The sequence below is a fragment of the Bombina bombina genome, unplaced genomic scaffold (assembly GCF_027579735.1).
Source record: "Bombina bombina isolate aBomBom1 unplaced genomic scaffold, aBomBom1.pri scaffold_2701, whole genome shotgun sequence".
Lineage (NCBI taxonomy): Eukaryota > Metazoa > Chordata > Amphibia > Anura > Bombinatoridae > Bombina > Bombina bombina.
The window spans coordinates 1-21,809 of record NW_026510851.1 but is presented as its reverse complement, the minus strand read 5'-3'; the positions used below and the strand labels follow the sequence as shown (position 1 = coordinate 21,809).

The 21,809-nt window shown below is 41.9% G+C and overlaps 2 protein-coding genes across 2 annotated transcripts; one reads left to right on the top strand and one right to left on the bottom strand.

Moving 5' to 3' along the window:
* Positions 1–517: 517 nt before the first annotated feature.
* On the bottom strand, positions 518–3,117 carry LOC128643489 (zinc transporter ZIP10-like; the record flags this gene model as incomplete). The annotated part of the gene is made up of 3 exons (XM_053696335.1): positions 2,933–3,117; positions 2,280–2,703; positions 518–772 (listed from the first exon to the last, which is right to left on the bottom strand). Coding segments are annotated over exons 1-3 (864 nt in total), but the record flags the coding sequence as incomplete, so codon positions are not given.
* Positions 3,118–3,925: 808 nt separating this feature from the next.
* On the top strand, positions 3,926–17,810 carry LOC128643488 (ketohexokinase; the record flags this gene model as incomplete). The annotated part of the gene is given in 3 exon segments (XM_053696334.1): positions 3,926–4,060; positions 7,210–7,282; positions 17,664–17,810. Coding segments are annotated over 3 exon segments (355 nt in total), but the record flags the coding sequence as incomplete, so codon positions are not given.
* Positions 17,811–21,809: the final 3,999 nt, after the last annotated feature.

Below are 21,809 nucleotides of genomic sequence, written 5' to 3'. Positions count from 1 at the left end.
GTACATCATGCTTGTGCTGTGTGCTGAATACATCATGCTTGTGCTGTGTGCTGAGTACATCATGCTTGTGCTGTGTGCTGAGTACATCATGCTTGTGCTGTGTGCCGATTACATCATGCTTGTGCTGTGTGCTGATTACATCATGCTCGTGCTGTGTGCTGATTACATCATGCTTGTGCTGTGTGCTGAGTACATCATGCTTGTGCTGTGTGCTGATTACATCATGCTCGTGCTGTGTGCTGATTACATCATGCTTGTGCTGTGTGCTGAGTACATCATGCTTGTGCTGTGTGCTAATTACATGATGCTTGTGCTGTGTGCTGATTATATCATGCTTGTGCTGTGTGCTGAGTACATCATGCTTGTGCTGTGTGCTGAGTACATCATGCTTGTGCTGTGTGGTGATTACATCATGCTCGTGCTGTGTGCTGAGTACATCATGCTCGTGCTGTGTGGTGATTACATCATGCTTGTGCTGTGTGCTGATTACATCATGCTTGTGCTGTGTGCTGATTACATCATGCTTGTGCTGTGTGCTGATTACATCATGCTTGTGCTGTGTGGTGATTACATCATGCTCGTGCTGTGTGCTGAGTACATCATGCTTGTGCTGTGTGCCGATTACATCATGCTTGTGCTGTGTGCTGATTACATCATGCTCGTGCTGTGTGCTGATTACATCATGCTTGTGCTGTGTGCTGAGTACATCATGCTTGTGCTGTGTGCTGATTACATCATGCTCGTGCTGTGTGCTGAGTACATCATGCTCGTGCTGTGTGGTGATTACATCATGCTTGTGCTGTGTGCTGATTACATCATGCTTGTGCTGTGTGCTGATTACATCATGCTTGTGCTGTGTGCTGATTACATCATGCTTGTGCTGTGTGGTGATTACATCATGCTCGTGCTGTGTGCTGATTACATCATGCTTGTGCTGTGTGCTGATTACATCATGCTTGTGCTGTGTGCTGATTACATCATGCTTGTGCTGTGTGCTGATTACATCATGCTTGTGCTGTGTGCTGAGTACATCATGCTCGTGCTGTGTGCTGATTACATCATGCTTGTGCTGTGTGCTGATTACATCATGCTCGTGCTGTGTGCTGAGTACATCATGCTCGTGCTGTGTGCTAATTACATCATGCTTGTGCTGTGTGCTGAGTACATCATGCTTGTGCTGTGTGCTGAGTACATGATGCTTGTGCTGTGTGCTGATTACATCATGCTTGTGCTGTGTGCTGATTACATCATGCTTGTGCTGTGTGCTGAGTACATCATGCTTGTGCTGTGTGCTGAGTACATCATGCTTGTGCTGTGTGCTGATTACATGATGCTCGTGCTGTGTGCTGAGTACATCATGCTTGTGCTGTGTGCTGAGTACATCATGCTCGTGCTGTGTGCTGAGTACATCATGCTTGTGCTGTGTGCTGAGTACATCATGCTTGTGCTGTGTGCTGAGTACATCATGCTTGTGCTGTGTGCTGATTACATCATGCTTGTGCTGTGTGCTGATTACATCATGCTCGTGCTGTGTGCTAATTACATCATGCTCGTGCTGTGTGCTGATTACATCATGCTTGTGCTGTGTGCTGAGTACATCATGCTTGTGCTGTGTGCTGAGTACATCATGCTTGTGCTGTGTGCTGAGTACATCATGCTCGTGCTGTGTGCTGATTACATAATGCTCGTGCTGTGTGCTGAGTACATCATGCTCGTGCTGTGTGCTGATTACATCATGCTCGTGCTGTGTGCTGAGTACATCATGCTCGTGCTGTGTGCTGATTACATCATGCTTGTGCTGTGTGCTGAGTACATCATGCTTGTGCTGTGTGCTGTGTGCTGAGTACATCATGCTTGTGCTGTGTGCTGAGTACATCATGCTTGTGCTGTGTGCTGAGTACATCATGCTTGTGCTGTGTGCTGAGTACATCATGCTTGTGCTGTGTGCTGATTACATCATGCTTGTGCTGTGTGCTAATTACATCATGCTTGTGCTGTGTGCTGATTACATCATGCTCGTGCTGTGTGCTGATTACATCATGCTTGTGCTGTGTGCTGAGTACATCATGCTTGTGCTGTGTGCTGAGTACATCATGCTTGTGCTGTGTGCTGAGTACATCATGCTTGTGCTGTGTGCTGATTACATCATGCTTGTGCTGTGTGCTGATTACATCATGCTCTTGCTGTGTGCTGATTACATCATGCTTGTGCTGTGTGCTGATTACATCATGCTTGTGCTGTGTGCTGAGTACATCATGCTTGTGCTGTGTGCTGAGTACATCATGCTTGTGCTGTGTGCTGATTACATCATGCTCGTGCTGTGTGCTGATTACATTATGCTCGTGCTGTGTGCTGAGTACATCATGCTCGTGCTGTGTGCTGAGTACATCATGCTCGTGCTGTGTGCTGATTACATCATGCTCGTGCTGTGTGCTGAGTACATCATGCTCATGCTGTGTGCTGATTACATCATGCTCTTGCTGTGTGCTGATTACATCATGCTCGTGCTGTGTGCTGATTACATCATGCTCGTGCTGTGTGCTGATTACATCATGCTCGTGCTGTGTGCTGATTACATCATGCTCATGCTGTGTGCTGATTACATCATGCTCTTGCTGTGTGCTGATTACATCATGCTCGTGCTGTGTGCTGATTACATCATGCTCGTGCTGTGTGCTGATTACATCATGCTTGTGCTGTGTGCTGATTACATCATGCTTGTGCTGTGTGCTAATTACATCATGCTTGTGCTGTGTGCTGAGTACATCATACTTGTGCTGTTTGCTGATTACATCATGCTTGTGCTGTGTGCTGAGTACATCATGCTTGTGCTGTGTGCTGATTACATCATGCTTGTGCTGAGTACATCATGCTTGTGCTGTGTGCTCACCACCACCTCTCACCCTCCAATCTTGTGCTGTGTGCTGCTTACATCATGCTTGTGATGTGTGCAGATCCATCAGCTGTGCTGTGTGCTGATACATCATGCTTGTGCTGTGTGTCGATTACATCATGCTTGTGCTGTGTGCTGATTGCAAGCTCGTGCTGTGTGCTGATTACATCATGCTTGTGCTGTGTGACTGAGTACATCATGCTTGTGCTGTGTGCTGAGTACATCATGGCTTGTGCTGTGTGCTGATTACACTCATGCTTGTGCTGTGTGCTGATTACATCATGCTTGTGCTGTGTGCTGATTACATCATGCTCGTGCTGTGTGCTAATTACATCATGCTCGTGCTGTGTGCTGATTACATCATGCTTGTGCTGTGTGCTGATTACATCATGCTCGTGCTGTGTGCTGAGTACATCATGCTTGTGCTGTGTGCTGATTACATCATGCTTGTGCTGTGTGCTGATTACATCATGCTTGTGCTGTGTGCTGAGTACATCATGCTTGTGCTGTGTGCTGATTACATCATGCTTGTGCTGTGTGCTGAGTACATCATGCTTGTGCTGTGTGCTGATTACATCATGCTCGTGCTGTGTGCTGATTACATCATGCTCGTGCTGTGTGCTGATTACATCATGCTTGTGCTGTGTGCTGATTACATCATGCTCGTGCTGTGTGCTGATTACATCATGCTTGTGCTGTGTGCTGATTACATCATGCTTGTGCTGTGTGCTGATTACATCATGCTTGTGCTGTGTGCTGATTACATCATGCTCGTGCTGTGTGCTGATTACATCATGCTTGTGCTGTGTGCTGATTACATCATGCTTGTGCTGTGTGCTGAGTACATCATGCTTGTGCTGTGTGCTGAGTACATCATGCTTGTGCTGTGTGCTGATTACATCATGCTCGTGCTAGACTTTTTTACAGACAGGTCTCAGGACAATAGAGCAGGGTCTCCTGTCAGTGGCTCTTCTCATGGGTGGTCTTGTGCTCCCTGTAACCCCTCTCCCCTCGTTTCTCCTCCCTGCATAGTTTCATCAGATCAGACTTTCAGAAAAGGGGAATCGACACGCGCAGTATTAGCTGGCAAAGTCGCGGTGACACCCCCTGCGCATGCTGCCTTGTCAACATCTCTAATGGGTCACGGACTGTCACACTGTATGACACGTAAGGAACTGACTCTTACACACAGTGACACGTGCACAACTTCCACTGAGGGAGCAAGGGATAGGGTTAATCAGAGTAAACATATCACTTGCCTGAGGTACATAGTGTGATTAGTTAGACAGACATGTAACCTCACTTGTGCACTCTCACACTACTGCTCCTGTACAGTGTCTGTGCCTGAGGAACATAGTGTGATTAGTTAGACAGGATGGTCATGTAACCTCACTTGTGCACTCTCACACTACTGCTCCTGTACAGTGTCTGTGCCTGAGGAACATAGTGTGATTAGTTAGACAGACATGTAACCTCACTTGTGCACTCTCACACTACTGCTCCTGTACAGTGTCTGTGCCTGAGGAACATAGTGTGATTAGTTAGACAGACATGTAACCTCACTTGTGCACTCTCACACTACTGCTCCTGTACAGTGTCTGTGCCTGAGGAACATAGTGTGATTAGTTAGACAGACATGTAACCTCACTTGTGCACTCTCACACTACTGCTCCTGTACAGTGTCTGTGCCTGAGGAACATAGTGTGATTAGTTAGACAGGATGGTCATGTAACCTTACTTGTGCACTCTCACACTACTGCTCCTGTATAGTGTCTGTGCCTGAGGAACATAGTGTGATTAGTTAGACAGGATGGTCATGTAACCTCACTTGTGCACTCTCACACTACTGCTCCTGTACAGTGTCTGTGCCTGAGGAACATAGTGTGATTAGTTAGACAGACATGTAACCTCACTTGTGCACTCTCACACTACTGCTCCTGTACAGTGTCTGTGCCTGAGGAACATAGTGTGATTAGTTAGACAGACATGTAACCTCACTTGTGCACTCTCACACTACTGCTCCTGTACAGTGTCTGTGCCTGAGGAACATAGTGTGATTAGTTAGACAGACATGTAACCTCACTTGTGCACTCTCACACTACTGCTCCTGTACAGTGTCTGTGCCTGAGGAACATAGTGTGATTAGTTAGACAGACATGTAACCTCACTTGTGCACTCTCACACTACTGCTCCTGTACAGTGTCTGTGCCTGAGGAACATAGTGTGATTAGTTAGACAGACATGTAACCTCACTTGTGCACTCTCACACTACTGCTCCTGTACAGTGTCTGTGCCTGAGGAACATAGTGTGATTAGTTAGACAGGATGGTCATGTAACCTTACTTGTGCACTCTCACACTACTGCTCCTGTATAGTGTCTGTGCCTGAGGAACATAGTGTGATTAGTTAGACAGGATGGTCATGTAACCTCACTTGTGCACTCTCACACTACTGCTCCTGTACAGTGTCTGTGCCTGAGGAACATAGTGTGATTAGTTAGACAGACATGTAACCTCACTTGTGCACTCTCACACTACTGCTCCTGTACAGTGTCTGTGCCTGAGGAACATAGTGTGATTAGTTAGACAGACATGTAACCTCACTTGTGCACTCTCACACTACTGCTCCTGTACAGTGTCTGTGCCTGAGGAACATAGTGTGATTAGTTAGACAGGATGGTCATGTAACCTCACTTGTGCACTCTCACACTACTGCTCCTGTACAGTGTCTGTGCCTGAGATACATAGTGTGATTAGTTAGACAGGATGGTCATGTAACCTCACTTGTGCACTCTCACACTACTGCTCCTGTACAGTGTCTGTGCCTGAGGTACATAGTGTGATTAGTTAGACAGGATGGGCATGTAACCTCACTTGTGCACTCTCACACTACTGCTCCTGTACAGTGTCTCTGCCTGAGGTACATAGTGTGATTAGTTAGACAGGATGGTCATGTAACCTCACTTGTGCACTCTCACACTACTGCTCCTGTACAGTGTCTCTGCCTGAGGTACATAATGTGATTAGTTAGACAGGATGGTCATGTAACCTCACTTGTGCACTCTCACACTACTGCTCCTGTACAGTGCTTGTGCCTGAGGAACATAGTGTGATTAGTTAGACAGGATGGTCATGTAACCTCACTTGTGCACTCTCACACTACTGCTCCTGTATAGTGTCTGTGCCTGAGGAACATAGTGTGATTAGTTAGACAGGATGGTCATGTAACCTCACTTGTGCACTCTCACACTACTGCTCCTGTACAGTGCTTGTGCCTGAGGAACATAGTGTGATTAGTTAGACAGGATGGTCATGTAACCTCACTTGTGCACTCTCACACTACTGCTCCTGTATAGTGTCTGTGCCTGAGGAACATAGTGTGATTAGTTAGACAGGATGGTCATGTAACCTCACTTGTGCACTCTCACACTACTGCTCCTGTACAGTGCTTGTGCCTGAGGAACATAGTGTGATTAGTTAGACAGGATGGTCATGTAACCTCACTTGTGCACTCTCACACTACTGCTCCTGTATAGTGTCTGTGCCTGAGGAACATAGTGTGATTAGTTAGACAGGATGGTCATGTAACCTCACTTGTGCACTCTCACACTACTGCTCCTGTACAGTGTCTGTGCCTGAGGAACATAGTGTGATTAGTTAGACAGACATGTAACCTCACTTGTGCACTCTCACACTACTGCTCCTGTACAGTGTCTGTGCCTGAGGAACATAGTGTGATTAGTTAGACAGACATGTAACCTCACTTGTGCACTCTCACACTACTGCTCCTGTACAGTGCTTGTGCCTGAGGAACATAGTGTGATTAGTTAGACAGGATGGTCATGTAACCTCACTTGTGCACTCTCACACTACTGCTCCTGTACAGTGTCTGTGCCTGAGGAACATAGTGTGATTAGTTAGACAGGATGGTCATGTAACCCCACTTGTGCACTCTCACACTACTGCTCCTGTACAGTGTCTGTGCCTGAGGAACATAGTGTGATTAGTTAGACAGGATGGTCATGTAACCCCACTTGTGCACTCTCACACTACTGCTCCTGTACAGTGTCTGTGCCTGAGGTACATAGTGTGATTAGTTAGACAGGATGGTCATGTAACCTCACTTGTGCACTCTCACACTACTGCTCCTGTACAGTGTCTGGGAATAAGAAGGGTAATATTGTTGTGTTAGATAGAATTATAACAGGTTGTATTGTGCACAAGCATTTTGAGCACATCTAGTGTTGCAGGGTCGCTGTTTAGTTGCTGTGTGTGATTTGTTACTAGTGACCGTAATGACCTTGTTCTGTACGGTAGGAACCTCCCCGATGTGACGGCTGACGATTTTGAAAGAGTGGACCTGACCCAGTACAAATGGATTCACTGGGAGGTGAGAGTCTGATTAACCCCTTCCTCACTAGCACGTAGACCAGGAAGTAACCCCTTCCTCACTAGCACGTAGACCAGGAATTAACCCCTTCCTCACTAGCACGTAGACCAGGAATTAACCCCTTCCTCACTAGCACGTAGACCAGGAATTAACCCCTTCCTCACTAGCACGTAGACCAGGAATTAACCCCTTCCTCACTAGCACGTAGACCAGGAATTAACCCCTTCCTCACTAGCACGTAGACCAGGAATTAACCCCTTCCTCACTAGCACGTAGACCAGGAATTAACCCCTTCCTCACTAGCACGTAGACCAAGAATTAACCCCTTCCTCACTAGCATGTAGACCAGGAATTAACCCCTTCCTCACTAGCACGTAGACCAAGAATTAACCCCTTCCTCACTAGCATGTAGACCAGGAATTAACCCCTTCCTCACTAGCACGTAGACCAAGAATTAACCCCTTCCTCACTAGCATGTAGACCAGGAATTAACCCCTTCCTCACTAGCACGTAGACCAGAAATTAACCCCTTCCTCACTAGCATGTAGACCAGGAATTAACCCCTTCCTCACTAGCACGTAGACCAGGAATTAACCCCTTCCTCACTAGCACGTAGACCAGTAATGAATCCCTTCCTCACTAGCACGTAGACCAGAAATTAACCCCTTCCTCACTAGCACGTAGACCAGGAATTAACCCCTTCTTCACTAGCACGTAGACCAGGAATTAACCCCTTCCTCACTAGCACGTAGACCAGGAATTAACCCCTTCCTCACTAGCATGTAGACCAGGAATTAACCCCTTCCTCACTAGCACGTAGACCAGGAATTAACCCCTTCCTCACTAGCACGTAGACCAGGAATTAACCCCTTCCTCACTAGCACGTAGACCAGGAATTAACCCCTTCCTCACTAGCACGTAGACCAAGAATTAACCCCTTCCTCACTAGCACGTAGACCAGGAATTAACCCCTTCCTCACTAGCACGTAGACCAGTAATGAATCCCTTCCTCACTAGCACGTAGACCAGAAATTAACCCCTTCCTCACTAGCACGTAGACCAGGAATTAACCCCTTCTTCACTAGCACGTAGACCAGGAATTAACCCCTTCCTCACTAGCACGTAGACCAGGAATTAACCCCTTCCTCACTAGCACGTAGACCAGGAATTAACCCCTTCTTCACTAGCACATAGACCAGGAATTAACCCTTTCCTCACTAGCACATAGACCAGAAATTAACCCCTTCCTCACTAGCACGTAGACCAGGAATTAACCCCTTCTTCACTAGCACATAGACCAGGAATTAACCCTTTCCTCACTAGCACATAGACCAGGAATTAACCCTTTCCTCACTAGCACATAGACCAGGAATTAACCCTTTCCTCACTAGCACGTAGACCAGGAATTAACCCCTTCCTCACTAGCACATGGAAGATTTGTTGACAAGCATTTTAAGTATTTATTAACCCCTTCCTTTCTAAAATGTAGAAGACTACTTGACATGCACATGTTTAGCCGGCAAGAACTGCACATTAGCAGAAATATCAGCAGAGTTCTATTTCTCACTATAAGAGGTTAATTATTTACCTTTTCCACTGCGTAGGAAGTGTTTGGCAAATAACTTGTTTTACATTAGCAGCTTTTTACTGATTATAGTTCGTTCCCTGTAACCCAAGGCCGTTTGTGCAATTGGTTTAAGGTGAAGCAAATACCTCTAGAGGTTAAAAGTATTAATTAGTACTAATAATTCCCTTACACAGAGAATACTTCGCTACCTACATATGCACAGGTTGCACTGAAACAGTTTATTTACTGCTACATTTATATACTGCTACATTTATATACTGCTACATTTATATACTCATACATTTATATACTGCTACATTTATATACACCTACATTTATATACTGCTACATTTATATACTGCTACATTTATATACTCATACATTTATATACTGCTACATTTATATACACCTACATTTATATACTGCTACATTTATATACTGCTACATTTATATACTGCTACATTTATATACTGCTACATTTATATACACCTACATTTATATACTGCTACATTTATATACACCTACATTTATATACTGCTACATTTATATACTCATACATTTATATACTGCTACATTTATATACTCATACATTTATATACACCTACATTTATATACTCATACATTTATATACTGCTACATTTATATACTGCTACATTTATATACTGCTATATTTATATACTGCTACATTTATATACTGCTACATTTATATACTGCTACATTTATATACTGCTACATTTATATACTGCTATATTTATATACTGCTACATTTATATACTCCTACATTTATATACTGCTACATTTATATACACCTACATGTATATACTGCTACATTTATATACTGCTACATTTATATACTGCTACATTTATTTACTGCTACATTTATATACTGCTACATTTATATACTGCTACATTTATATACTCCTACATTTATATACACCTACATTTATATACACCTACATTTATATACTGCTACATTTATATACTGCTACATTTATATACTCATACATTTATATACTCATACATTTATATACACCTACATTTATATACTCCTACATTTATATACTCATACATTTATATACACCTACATTTATATACTCATACATTTATATACTCATACATTTATATACACCTACATTTATATACTCCTACATTTATATACACCTACATGTATATACTCATACATTTATATACTGCTACATTTATATACACCTAAATTTATATACTCCTACATTTATATACTGCTACATTTATATACTGCTACATTTATATACTGCTACATTTATATACACCTACATGTATATACTGCTACATTTATATACTGCTACATTTATTTACTGCTACATTTATATACTGCTACATTTATATACTGCTACATTTATATACTCCTACATTTATATACACCTACATTTATATACTCATACATTTATATACACCTACATTTATATACTCATACATTTATATACTCATACATTTATATACACCTACATTTATATACTCCTACATTTATATACACCTACATTTATATACTGCTACATTTATATACACCTACATTTATATACACCTACATTTATATACTCATACATTTATATACTCCTACATTTATATACTCATACATTTATATACACCTACATTTATATACATCTACATTTATATACACCTATATCTATATACACCTATATTTATATACACCTATATTTATAAACACCTACATTTATATACTCATACATTTATATACACCTACATTTATATACACCTACATTTATATACTGCTACATTTATATACTGCTACATTTATATACTCCTACATTTATATACTCATACATTTATATACACCTACATTTATATACACCTACATTTATATTCACCTACATTTATATACTCCTACATTTATATACTCATACATTTATATACACCTACATATATCTACACCTACATTTATATACTCCTACATTTATATACTCATACATTTATATACACCTACATATATCTACACCTACATTTATATACTCCTACATTTATATACTCATACATTTATATACACCTAAATTTATATACACCTATATTTATATACTCATACATTTATATACACCTACATTTATATACTCATACATTTATATACACCTACATTTATATACACCTACATTTATATACACCTACATTTATATACTCCTACATTTATATACTCATACATTTATATACTGCTACATTTATATACTCATACATTTATATACACCTACATTTATATACTCCTACATTTATATACTCATACATTTATATACTGCTACATTTATATACTCATACATTTATATACTGCTACATTTATATACTCATACATTTATATACACCTACATTTATATACACCTACATTTATATACTGCTACATTTATATACTCCTACATTTATATACTGCTACATTTATATACACCTACATTTATATACTCCTACATTTATATACTCATACATTTATATACTGCTACATTTATATACACCTACATTTATATACACCTATATTTATATACACCTACATTTATATACACCTACATTTATATACACCTATATTTATATACACCTACATTTATATACACCTACATTTATATACACCTATATTTATATACACCTACATTTATATACTCATACATTTATATACACCTACATTTATATACACCTACATTTATATACACCTACATTTATATACACCTACATTTATATACTCCTACATTTATATACTCATACATTTATATACACCTACATATATCTACACCTACATTTATATACACCTACATTTATATACTCATACATTTATATACACCTACATTTATATACTCCTACATTTATATACTCCTACATATATCTACACCTACATTTATATACTCCTATATTTATATACTGCTACATTTATATACACCTACATTTATATACTCCTATGCACATATTGCTTTAGGATCACATGGTTGTGGTGTAAGTCTCACTCTTAGTAGTGTATCACATGGTTGTGGTGTAAGTCTCACTCTTACTAGCGTATCACATGGTTGTGGTGTAAGTCTCACTCTTACTAGCGTATCACATGGTTGTGGTGAAAGTCTCACTCTTAGTAGTGTATCACATGGTTGTGGTGTAAGTCTCACTCTTACTAGTGTATCACATTGTTGTGGTATAAGTCTCACTCTTACTAGCGTATCACATGGTTGTGGTGAAAGTCTCACTCTTACTAGTGTATCACATTGTTGTGGTATAAGTCTCACTCTTACTAGCGTATCACATGGTTGTGGTGTAAGTCTCACTCTTACTAGCGTATCACATGGTTGTGGTGAAAGTCTCACTCTTAGTAGTGTATCACATGGTTGTGGTGTAAGTCTCACTCTTACTAGCGTATCACATGGTTGTGGTGTAAGTCTCACTCTTACTAGCGTATCACATGGTTGTGGTGTAAGTCTCACTCTTACTAGCGTATCACATGGTTGTGGTGTAAGTCTCACTCTTACTAGCGTATCACATGGTTGTGGTGTAAGTCTCACTCTTACTAGCGTATCACATGGTTGTGGTGAAAGTCTCACTCTTAGTAGTGTATCACATGGTTGTGGTGTAAGTCTCACTCTTACTAGCGTATCACATGGTTGTGGTGAAAGTCTCACTCTTACTAGCGTATCACATGGTTGTGGTGTAATACTCACTCTTACTAGCGTATCACATGGTTGTGGTGTAAGTCTCACTCTTACTAGCGTATCACATGGTTGTGGTGAAAGTCTCACTCTTACTAGCGTATCACATGGTTGTGGTGTAAGTCTCACTCTTACTAGCGTATCACATGGTTGTGGTGTAAGTCTCACTCTTACTAGCGTATCACATGGTTGTGGTGAAAGTCTCACTCTTACTAGCGTATCACATGGTTGTGGTGTAAGTCTCACTCTTACTAGCGTATCACATGGTTGTAGTGTAAGTCTCACTCTTACTAGCGTATCACATGGTTGTGGTGAAAGTCTCACTCTTACTAGTGTATCACATTGTTGTGGTATAAGTCTCACTCTTACTAGCGTATCACATGGTTGTGGTGTAAGTCTCACTCTTACTAGTGTATCACATTGTTGTGGTATAAGTCTCACTCTTACTAGCGTATCACATGGTTGTGGTGTAAGTCTCACTCTTACTAGCGTATCACATGGTTGTGGTGAAAGTCTCACTCTTAGTAGTGTATCACATGGTTGTGGTGTAAGTCTCACTCTTACTAGCGTATCACATGGTTGTGGTGTAAGTCTCACTCTTACTAGCGTATCACATGGTTGTGGTGTAATACTCACTCTTACTAGCGTATCACATGGTTGTGGTGTAAGTCTCACTCTTACTAGCGTATCACATGGTTGTGGTGAAAGTCTCACTCTTACTAGCGTATCACATGGTTGTGGTGTAAGTCTCACTCTTACTAGCGTATCACATGGTTGTGGTGTAAGTCTCACTCTTACTAGCGTATCACATGGTTGTGGTGAAAGTCTCACTCTTACTAGCGTATCACATGGTTGTGGTGTAAGTCTCACTCTTACTAGCGTATCACATGGTTGTAGTGTAAGTCTCACTCTTACTAGCGTATCACATGGTTGTGGTGAAAGTCTCACTCTTACTAGTGTATCACATTGTTGTGGTATAAGTCTCACTCTTACTAGCGTATCACATGGTTGTGGTGTAAGTCTCACTCTTACTAGTGTATCACATTGTTGTGGTATAAGTCTCACTCTTACTAGCGTATCACATGGTTGTGGTGTAAGTCTCACTCTTACTAGCGTATCACATGGTTGTGGTGAAAGTCTCACTCTTAGTAGTGTATCACATGGTTGTGGTGTAAGTCTCACTCTTACTAGCGTATCACATGGTTGTGGTGTAAGTCTCACTCTTACTAGCGTATCACATGGTTGTGGTGTAAGTCTCACTCTTACTAGCGTATCACATGGTTGTAGTGTAAGTCTCACTCTTACTAGCGTATCACATGGTTGTGGTGAAAGTCTCACTCTTACTAGCGTATCACATGGTTGTGGTGTAAGTCTCACTCTTACTAGCGTATCACATGGTTGTGGTGTAAGTCTCACTCTTACTAGTGTATCACATGGTTGTAGTGTAAGTCTCACTCTTACTAGCGTATCACATGGTTGTAGTGTAAGTCTCACTCTTACTAGCGTATCACATGGTTGTAGTGTAAGTCTCACTCTTACTAGCGTATCACATGGTTGTGGTGTAAGTCTCACTCTTACTAGCGTATCACATGGTTGTGGTGTAAGTCTCACTCTTACTAGCGTATCACATGGTTGTGGTGTAAGTCTCACTCTTACTAGCGTATCACATGGTTGTAGTGTAAGTCTCACTCTTACTAGCGTATCACATGGTTGTGGTGTAAGTCTCACTCTTACTAGCGTATCACATGGTTGTGGTGTAAGTCTCACTCTTACTAGCGTATCACATTGTTGTGGTGTAAGTCTCACTCTTACTAGCGTATCACATGGTTGTGGTGTAAGTCTCACTCTTACTAGCGTATCACATGGTTGTGGTGTAAGTCTCACTCTTACTAGCGTATCACATGGTTGTGGTGTAAGTCTCACTCTTACTAGCGTATCACATTGTTGTGGTGTAAGTCTCAATCTTACTAGCGTATCACATGGTTGTGGTGTAATACTTACTCTTACTAGCGTATCACATGGTTGTGGTGTAAGTCTCACTCTTACTAGCGTATCACATGGTTGTGGTGTAAGTCTCACTCTTACTAGTGCATTACATGGTTGTGGTGTAATACTTACTCTTACTAGCGTATCACATGGTTGTGGTGTAATACTTACTCTTACTAGCGTATCACATGGTTGTGGTGTAATACTCACTCTTACTAGCGTATCACATGGTTGTGGTGTAATACTCACTCTTACTAGCGTATCACATGGTTGTGGTGTAAGTCTCACTCTTACTAGCGTATCACATGGTTGTGGTGTAAGTCTCACTCTTACTAGCGTATCACATGGTTGTGGTGAAAGTCTCACTCTTACTAGCGTATCACATGGTTGTGGTGAAAGTCTCACTCTTACTAGCGTATCACATGGTTGTGATGAAAGTCTCACTCTTACTAGCGTATCACATGGTTGTAGTGTAAGTCTCACTCTTACTAGCGTATCACATGGTTGTGGTGAAAGTCTCACTCCTACTAGTGTATCACATGGTTGTGGTGTAAGTCAAACTCTTACTAGTGTATCACATGGTTGTGGTGTAAGTCTCACTCTTACTAGCGTATCACATGGTTGTGGTGTAATACTTACTCTTACTAGCGTATCACATGGTTGTGGTGTAAGTCTCACTCTTACTAGTGTATCACATGGTTGTGGTGTAAGTCTCACTCTTACTAGCATATCACATGGTTGTGGTGTAAGTCTCACTCTTACTAGCGTATCACATGGTTGTGGTGTAAGTCTCACTCTTACTAGCGTATCACATGGTTGTGGTGTAATACTTACTCTTACTAGCGTATCACATGGTTGTGGTGTAAGTCTCACTCTTACTAGCGTATCACATGGTTGTGGTGTAAGTCTCACTCTTACTAGCGTATCACATGGTTGTGGTGTAATACTTACTCTTACTAGCGTATCACATGGTTGTGGTGTAAGTCTCACTCTTACTAGCGTATCACATGGTTGTGGTGTAAGTCTCACTCTTACTAGCATATCACATGGTTGTGGTGTAAGTCTCACTCTTACTAGCGTATCACATGGTTGTGGTGTAAGTCTCACTCTTACTAGCATATCACATGGTTGTGGTGTAAGTCTCACTCTTACTAGCGTATCACATGGTTGTGGTGTAAGTCTCACTCTTACTAGTGTATCACATGGTTGTGGTGTAAGTCTCACTCTTACTAGCGTATCACATGGTTGTGGTGTAAGTCTCACTCTTACTAGTGTATCACATGGTTGTGGTGTAAGTCTCACTCTTACTAGCGTATCACATGGTTGTAGTGTAAGTCTCACTCTTACTAGCGTATCACATGGTTGTGGTGTAAGTCTCACTCTTACTAGCGTATCACATGGTTGTGGTGTAATACTTACTCTTACTAGCGTATCACATGGTTGTGGTGTAAGTCTCACTCTTACTAGCGTATCACATGGTTGTGGTGTAAGTCTCACTTTTACTAGCGTATCACATGGTTGTGGTGTAAGTCTCACTCTTACTAGTGTATCACATGGTTGTGGTGTAATACTTACTCTTACTAGCGTATCACATGGTTGTGGTGTAAGTCTCACTCTTACTAGCGTATCACATGGTTGTGGTGTAAGTCTCACTCTTAATAGCGTATCACATGGTTGTGGTGAAAGTCTCACTCTTACTAGCGTATCACATGGTTGTGGTGTAAGTCTCACTCTTACTAGCGTATCACATTGTTGTGGTGTAAGTCTCACTCTTACTAGCGTATCACATGGTTGTGATGAAAGTCTCACTCTTACTAGCGTATCACATGGTTGTAGTGTAAGTCTCACTCTTACTAGCGTATCACATGGTTGTGGTGTAAGTCTCACTCTTACTAGCGTATCACATGGTTGTGGTGAAAGTCTCACTCTTACTAGCGTATCACATGGTTGTGGTGTAAGTCTCACTCTTACTAGCGTATCACATGGTTGTAGTGTAAGTCTCACTCTTACTAGCGTATCACATGGTTGTGGTGTAAGTCTCACTCTTACTAGCGTATCACATGGTTGTGGTGAATGTCTCACTCTTACTAGCGTATCACATGGTTGTGGTGTAAGTCTCACTCTTACTAGTGTATCACATGGTTGTGGTATAATACTTACTCTTACTAGCATATCACATGGTTGTGGTGTAAGTCTCACTCTTACTAGCGTATCACATGGTTGTGGTGTAATAATCACTCTTACTAGCGTATCACATGGTTGTGGTGTAAGTCTCACTCTTACTAGCGTATCACATGGTTGTGGTGTAAGTCTCACTCTTACTAGCGTATCACATGGTTGTGGTGTAAGTCTCACTCTTACTAGCGTATCACATGGTTGTAGTGTAAGTCTCACTCTTACTAGCGTATCACATGGTTGTGGTGAAAGTCTCACTCTTACTAGTGTATCACATGGTTGTGGTGTAAGTCTCACTCTTACTAGCGTATCACATGGTTGTGGTGTAAGTCTCACTCTTACTAGCGTATCACATGGTTGTGGTGAAAGTCTCACTCTTACTAGTGTATCACATGGTTGTGGTGTAAGTCTCACTCTTACTAGCGTATCACATGGTTGTGGTGTAAGTCTCACTCTTACTAGCGTATCACATGGTTGTGGTGAAAGTCTCACTCTTACTAGTGTATCACATGGTTGTGGTGTAAGTCTCACTCTTACTAGCGTATCACATGGTTGTGGTGTAAGTCTCACTCTTACTAGTGTATCACATGGTTGTGGTGTAATACTTACTCTTACTAGCGTATCACATGGTTGTGGTGTAATACTCACTCTTACTAGCGTATCACATGGTTGTGGTGTAATACTCACTCTTACTAGCGTATCACATGGTTGTGGTGTAATACTCACTCTTACTAGCGTATCACATGGTTGTGGTGAAAGTCTCACTCTTACTAGCGTATCACATGGTTGTGGTATAAGTCCCGGTTGTCATTTTACTTCGTGTAGATATAGAACATTATTAGATTTTTGGTTCAATAAACAGAAATATAACAGTTTTTTTCTGCTTCCCTTGTGCACTACTGACTGCTCTTTTAAATAACTGGACCACCCTCATACCTGGGTATTCTATTGCTATGCTCTCACATTAATGCAACCGTAACCTTTGTTTTGTCAGGGCAGGAATGCAGAGGACCAAGTGAAAATGATCCGGAGAGTGGAGGAACACAACAAGACCCGTGACCCGATGCAGCGCATCTCCATGTCTGTAGAGATTGAGAAACAGAGGGAGGAGTTATACCAGCTGTTCTCGTACGGTGACCTGGTACGTCTATGATGGACGTTTATAACCCTTTGTTTACTGTAGGCTTAATCCATCACAGGGTACTTAAGCTGACAACAACGGGTGTGGTCAAGTGCAAGCAAATTTGTGCTCATCATGTTAGTGCGACTGAAGACCTTGGGGTAGATTTATTAATGGTCGGATTCGCTGTAGCAAATCATATCCGCTCGACCTTGCTAAATGCCGCTGTTGGCATTTATCATTGCACAAGCGTTACTAGTAAAATGCTTGTGCAATGCTACTCACTGCTTGCCAATCGGCGGTTAGCAGGGGCCACCAATCATCCCGATTGTGACCGCTGCTTCTTAACTTCCGTTTCAGGCTAGCCCCTTGCGTGAGAGTTAAAAAAAAGTGTTCACCAAACACATCAAAAATACATTCAATTAAAGTGTAAACCTCATATATAATTCTGTAAGACGTTCTGCCAGTACCTAAGATGGGGGAGATCAGTGAGGGGGTGAGGGAGGGAAGAGAGCTGTTTGGGAGGGATCAGGTAGGGATCAGGGGTAGGGTAATCTCTACACTACAAGCTAACATTAACCTTACAAGCAACATGATTAACCCGTTCACTGCTGGGAATAATAGTATGGTGCGCAGCTGCAATTAGCGGCCTTCTAATTACCAAAAAGCAATAGCAAAACCATATATGTCTGCTATTTTTTAACAAAGGGGATCCTAGACAAGAGAAACTTTTACAACCATTTGTCTCATGATTGTACAAGCAGTATGTAAATAATTTCTGTGATAAACCCAAAGTTTGTGAAAAAGTTTAAAAAAAATGTATTTGATCGCATGTGGCATGAAATATAACAAAATGGGCCCAGACCAATACCTTGGGTTGTCGATTTTAAACTATATATATAGTTGTGACAGGTAAATTAAAAAAAACAAGGCTTTATTTCTGTTTAAATGCCTCTAGCAAAGGTTATTGGCTCTGTGGCATATGCAGATATCTTTTGAGGGCCCATGCACCAGTGTCTAATATTAATTAGATAGTGGTACAAACTTTTATCTGAAAATAAGGACCATAGAATGTCTATGAATTGGTCATTTTATGACAGAAGAGGTAACAACTATATATAGTGAAAGTTACCGCTCTCAATATAGCCACTAACGTTATATCAGCTGTACACACCGGCGTAAGTTATCTGTATGCAGAGGTGACTTAGAGTAGCGGTCGTTAATTAATAAGTTAATCCCATAAGGACCATGAACAGATACTCAGAAATAATAGCACTAAAGATTCACTCAGTTTCCTCTAGGAGTATCCTCTCTATATACCACTGTGCACCAGCTCTCTATATACCACTGTGCACCAGCTCTCTATATACCACTGTGCACCAGCTCTCTATATACCACTGTGCACCAGCTCTCTATATACAACTGTGCACCAGCTCTCTATATACCACTGTGCACCATCTCTCTATATACCACTGTGCACCAGCTCTCTATATACCACTGTGCACCATCTCTCTATATACCACTGTGCACCAGCTCTCTATATACAACTGTGCACCAGCTCTCTATATACAACTGTGCACCAGCTCTCTATATACAACTGTGCACCAGCTCTCTATATACAACTGTGCACCAGCTCTCTATATACAACTGTGCACCAGCTCTCTATATACAACTGTGCACCAGCTCTCTATATACCACTGTGCACCAGCTCTCTATATACAACTGTGCACCAGCTCTCTATATACCACTGTGCACCAGCTCTCTATATACAACTGTGCACCAGCTCTCTATATACAACTGTGCACCAGCTCTCTATATACCACTGTGCACCATCTCTCTATATACCACTGTGCACCAGCTCTCTATATACCACTGTGCACCATCTCTCTATATACCACTGTGCACCAGCTCTCTATATACAACTGTGCACCAGCTCTCTATATACAACTGTGCACCAGCTCTCTATATACAACTGTGCACCAGCTCTCTATATACAACTGTGCACCAGCTCTCTATATACAACTGTGCACCATCTCTCTATATACAACTGTGCACCATCTCTCTATATACAACTGTGCACCATCTCTCTATATACCACTGTGCACCATCTCTCTATATACCACTGTGCACCAGCTCTCTATATACCACTGTGCACCATCTCTCTATATACCACTGTGCACCAGCTCTCTATATACCACTGTGCACCATCTCTCTATATACCACTGTGCACCAGCTCTCTATATACAACTGTGCACCATCTCTCTATATACCACTGTGCACCAGCTCTCTATATACCACTGTGCACCATCTCTCTATATACAACTGTGCACCATCTCTCTATATACCACTGTGCACCATCTCTCTATATACCACTGTGCACCAGCTCTCTATATACCACTGTGCACCAGCTCTCTATATACCACTGTGCACCAGCTCTCTATATACCACTGTGCACCAGCTCTCTATATACAACTGTGCACCATCTCTCTATATACCACTGTGCACCAGCTCTCTATATACAACTGTGCACCAGCTCTCTATATACCACTGTGCACCAGCTCTCTATATACCACTGTGCACCAGCTCTCTATATACCACTGTGCACCAGCTCTCTATATACCACTGTGCACCAGCTCTCTATATACAACTGTGCACCAGCTCTCTATATACACTGTGCACCAGCTCTCTATATACCACTGTGCACCAGCTCTCTATATACCACTGTGCACCATCTCTCTATATACCACTGTGCACCATCTCTCTATATACCACTGTGCACCAGCTCTCTATATACCACTGTGCACCAGCTCTCTATATACAACTGTGCACCAGCTCTCTATATACAACTGTGCACCAGCTCTCTATATACCACTGTGCACCATCTCTCTATATACAACTGTGCACCAGCTCTCTATATACCACTGTGCACCAGCTCTCTATATACCACTGTGCACCAGCTCTCTATATACCACTGTGCACCAGCTCTCTATATACCACTGTGCACCAGCTCTCTATATACCACTTTGCACCAGCTCTCTATATACCACTGTGCACCAGCTCTCTATATACAACTGTTGCACCAGCCTCTCTATATACCCACTGTGCACCATCTCTCTATATACCACTGTTGCACCATCTCTCTATATACCACTGTGCAACCAGCTCTCTATATAACCCCTGTGCACCAGATCTCTATATACAACTGTGCACCAGCTCTCTATATACAACTGTGCACCATCTCTCTATATACCACTGTGCACCATCTCTCTATATACAACTGTGCACCAGCTCTCTATATACCACTGTGCACCAGCTCTCTATATACCACTGTGCACCAGCTCTCTATATACCACTGTGCACAGCTCTCTATATACAACTGTGCACCAGCTCTCTATATACCACTGTGCACCAGCTCTCTATATACAACTGTGCACCATCTCTCTATATACCACTGTGCACCAGCTCTCTATATACCACTGTGCACCAGCTCTCTATATACCACTGTGCACCAGCTCTCTATATACAACTGTGCCCCACTCTCTAGAACACTGTGCACCAGCTCACTATATACCACTGTGCACCACTCTCTATAACAACGGTGAGGCACCATCTCTCTATATACACTGGGTGCACCAGCTCTCTATATACCCACTGTGGGTGCCCCTGCACACTATATACCACTGTGCACGCATCTCTCTATATACCACTGGTCCACCATCGCTCTATATACACTTTGCACCAGCTCTCTATATACCACTGGCACCAACTCTCTAAATACAACTGTGCACCACTCACTAATATACAACTTGTCACCAGCGCACTATATACAACTGTGCAACCAGCTCTCTATATACCACTGTGCACCATCTCTCTATATACAACTAGTGGCACCATCTCTCTGATAGTACCACTGTTGCACCAGCTCTCTATATACCACTGTGCACATCTCTCTATATACCACTGTGCACCCATCTCTCTATATACACTGTGCACCACTCTCTATATACAACTGTGCACCAG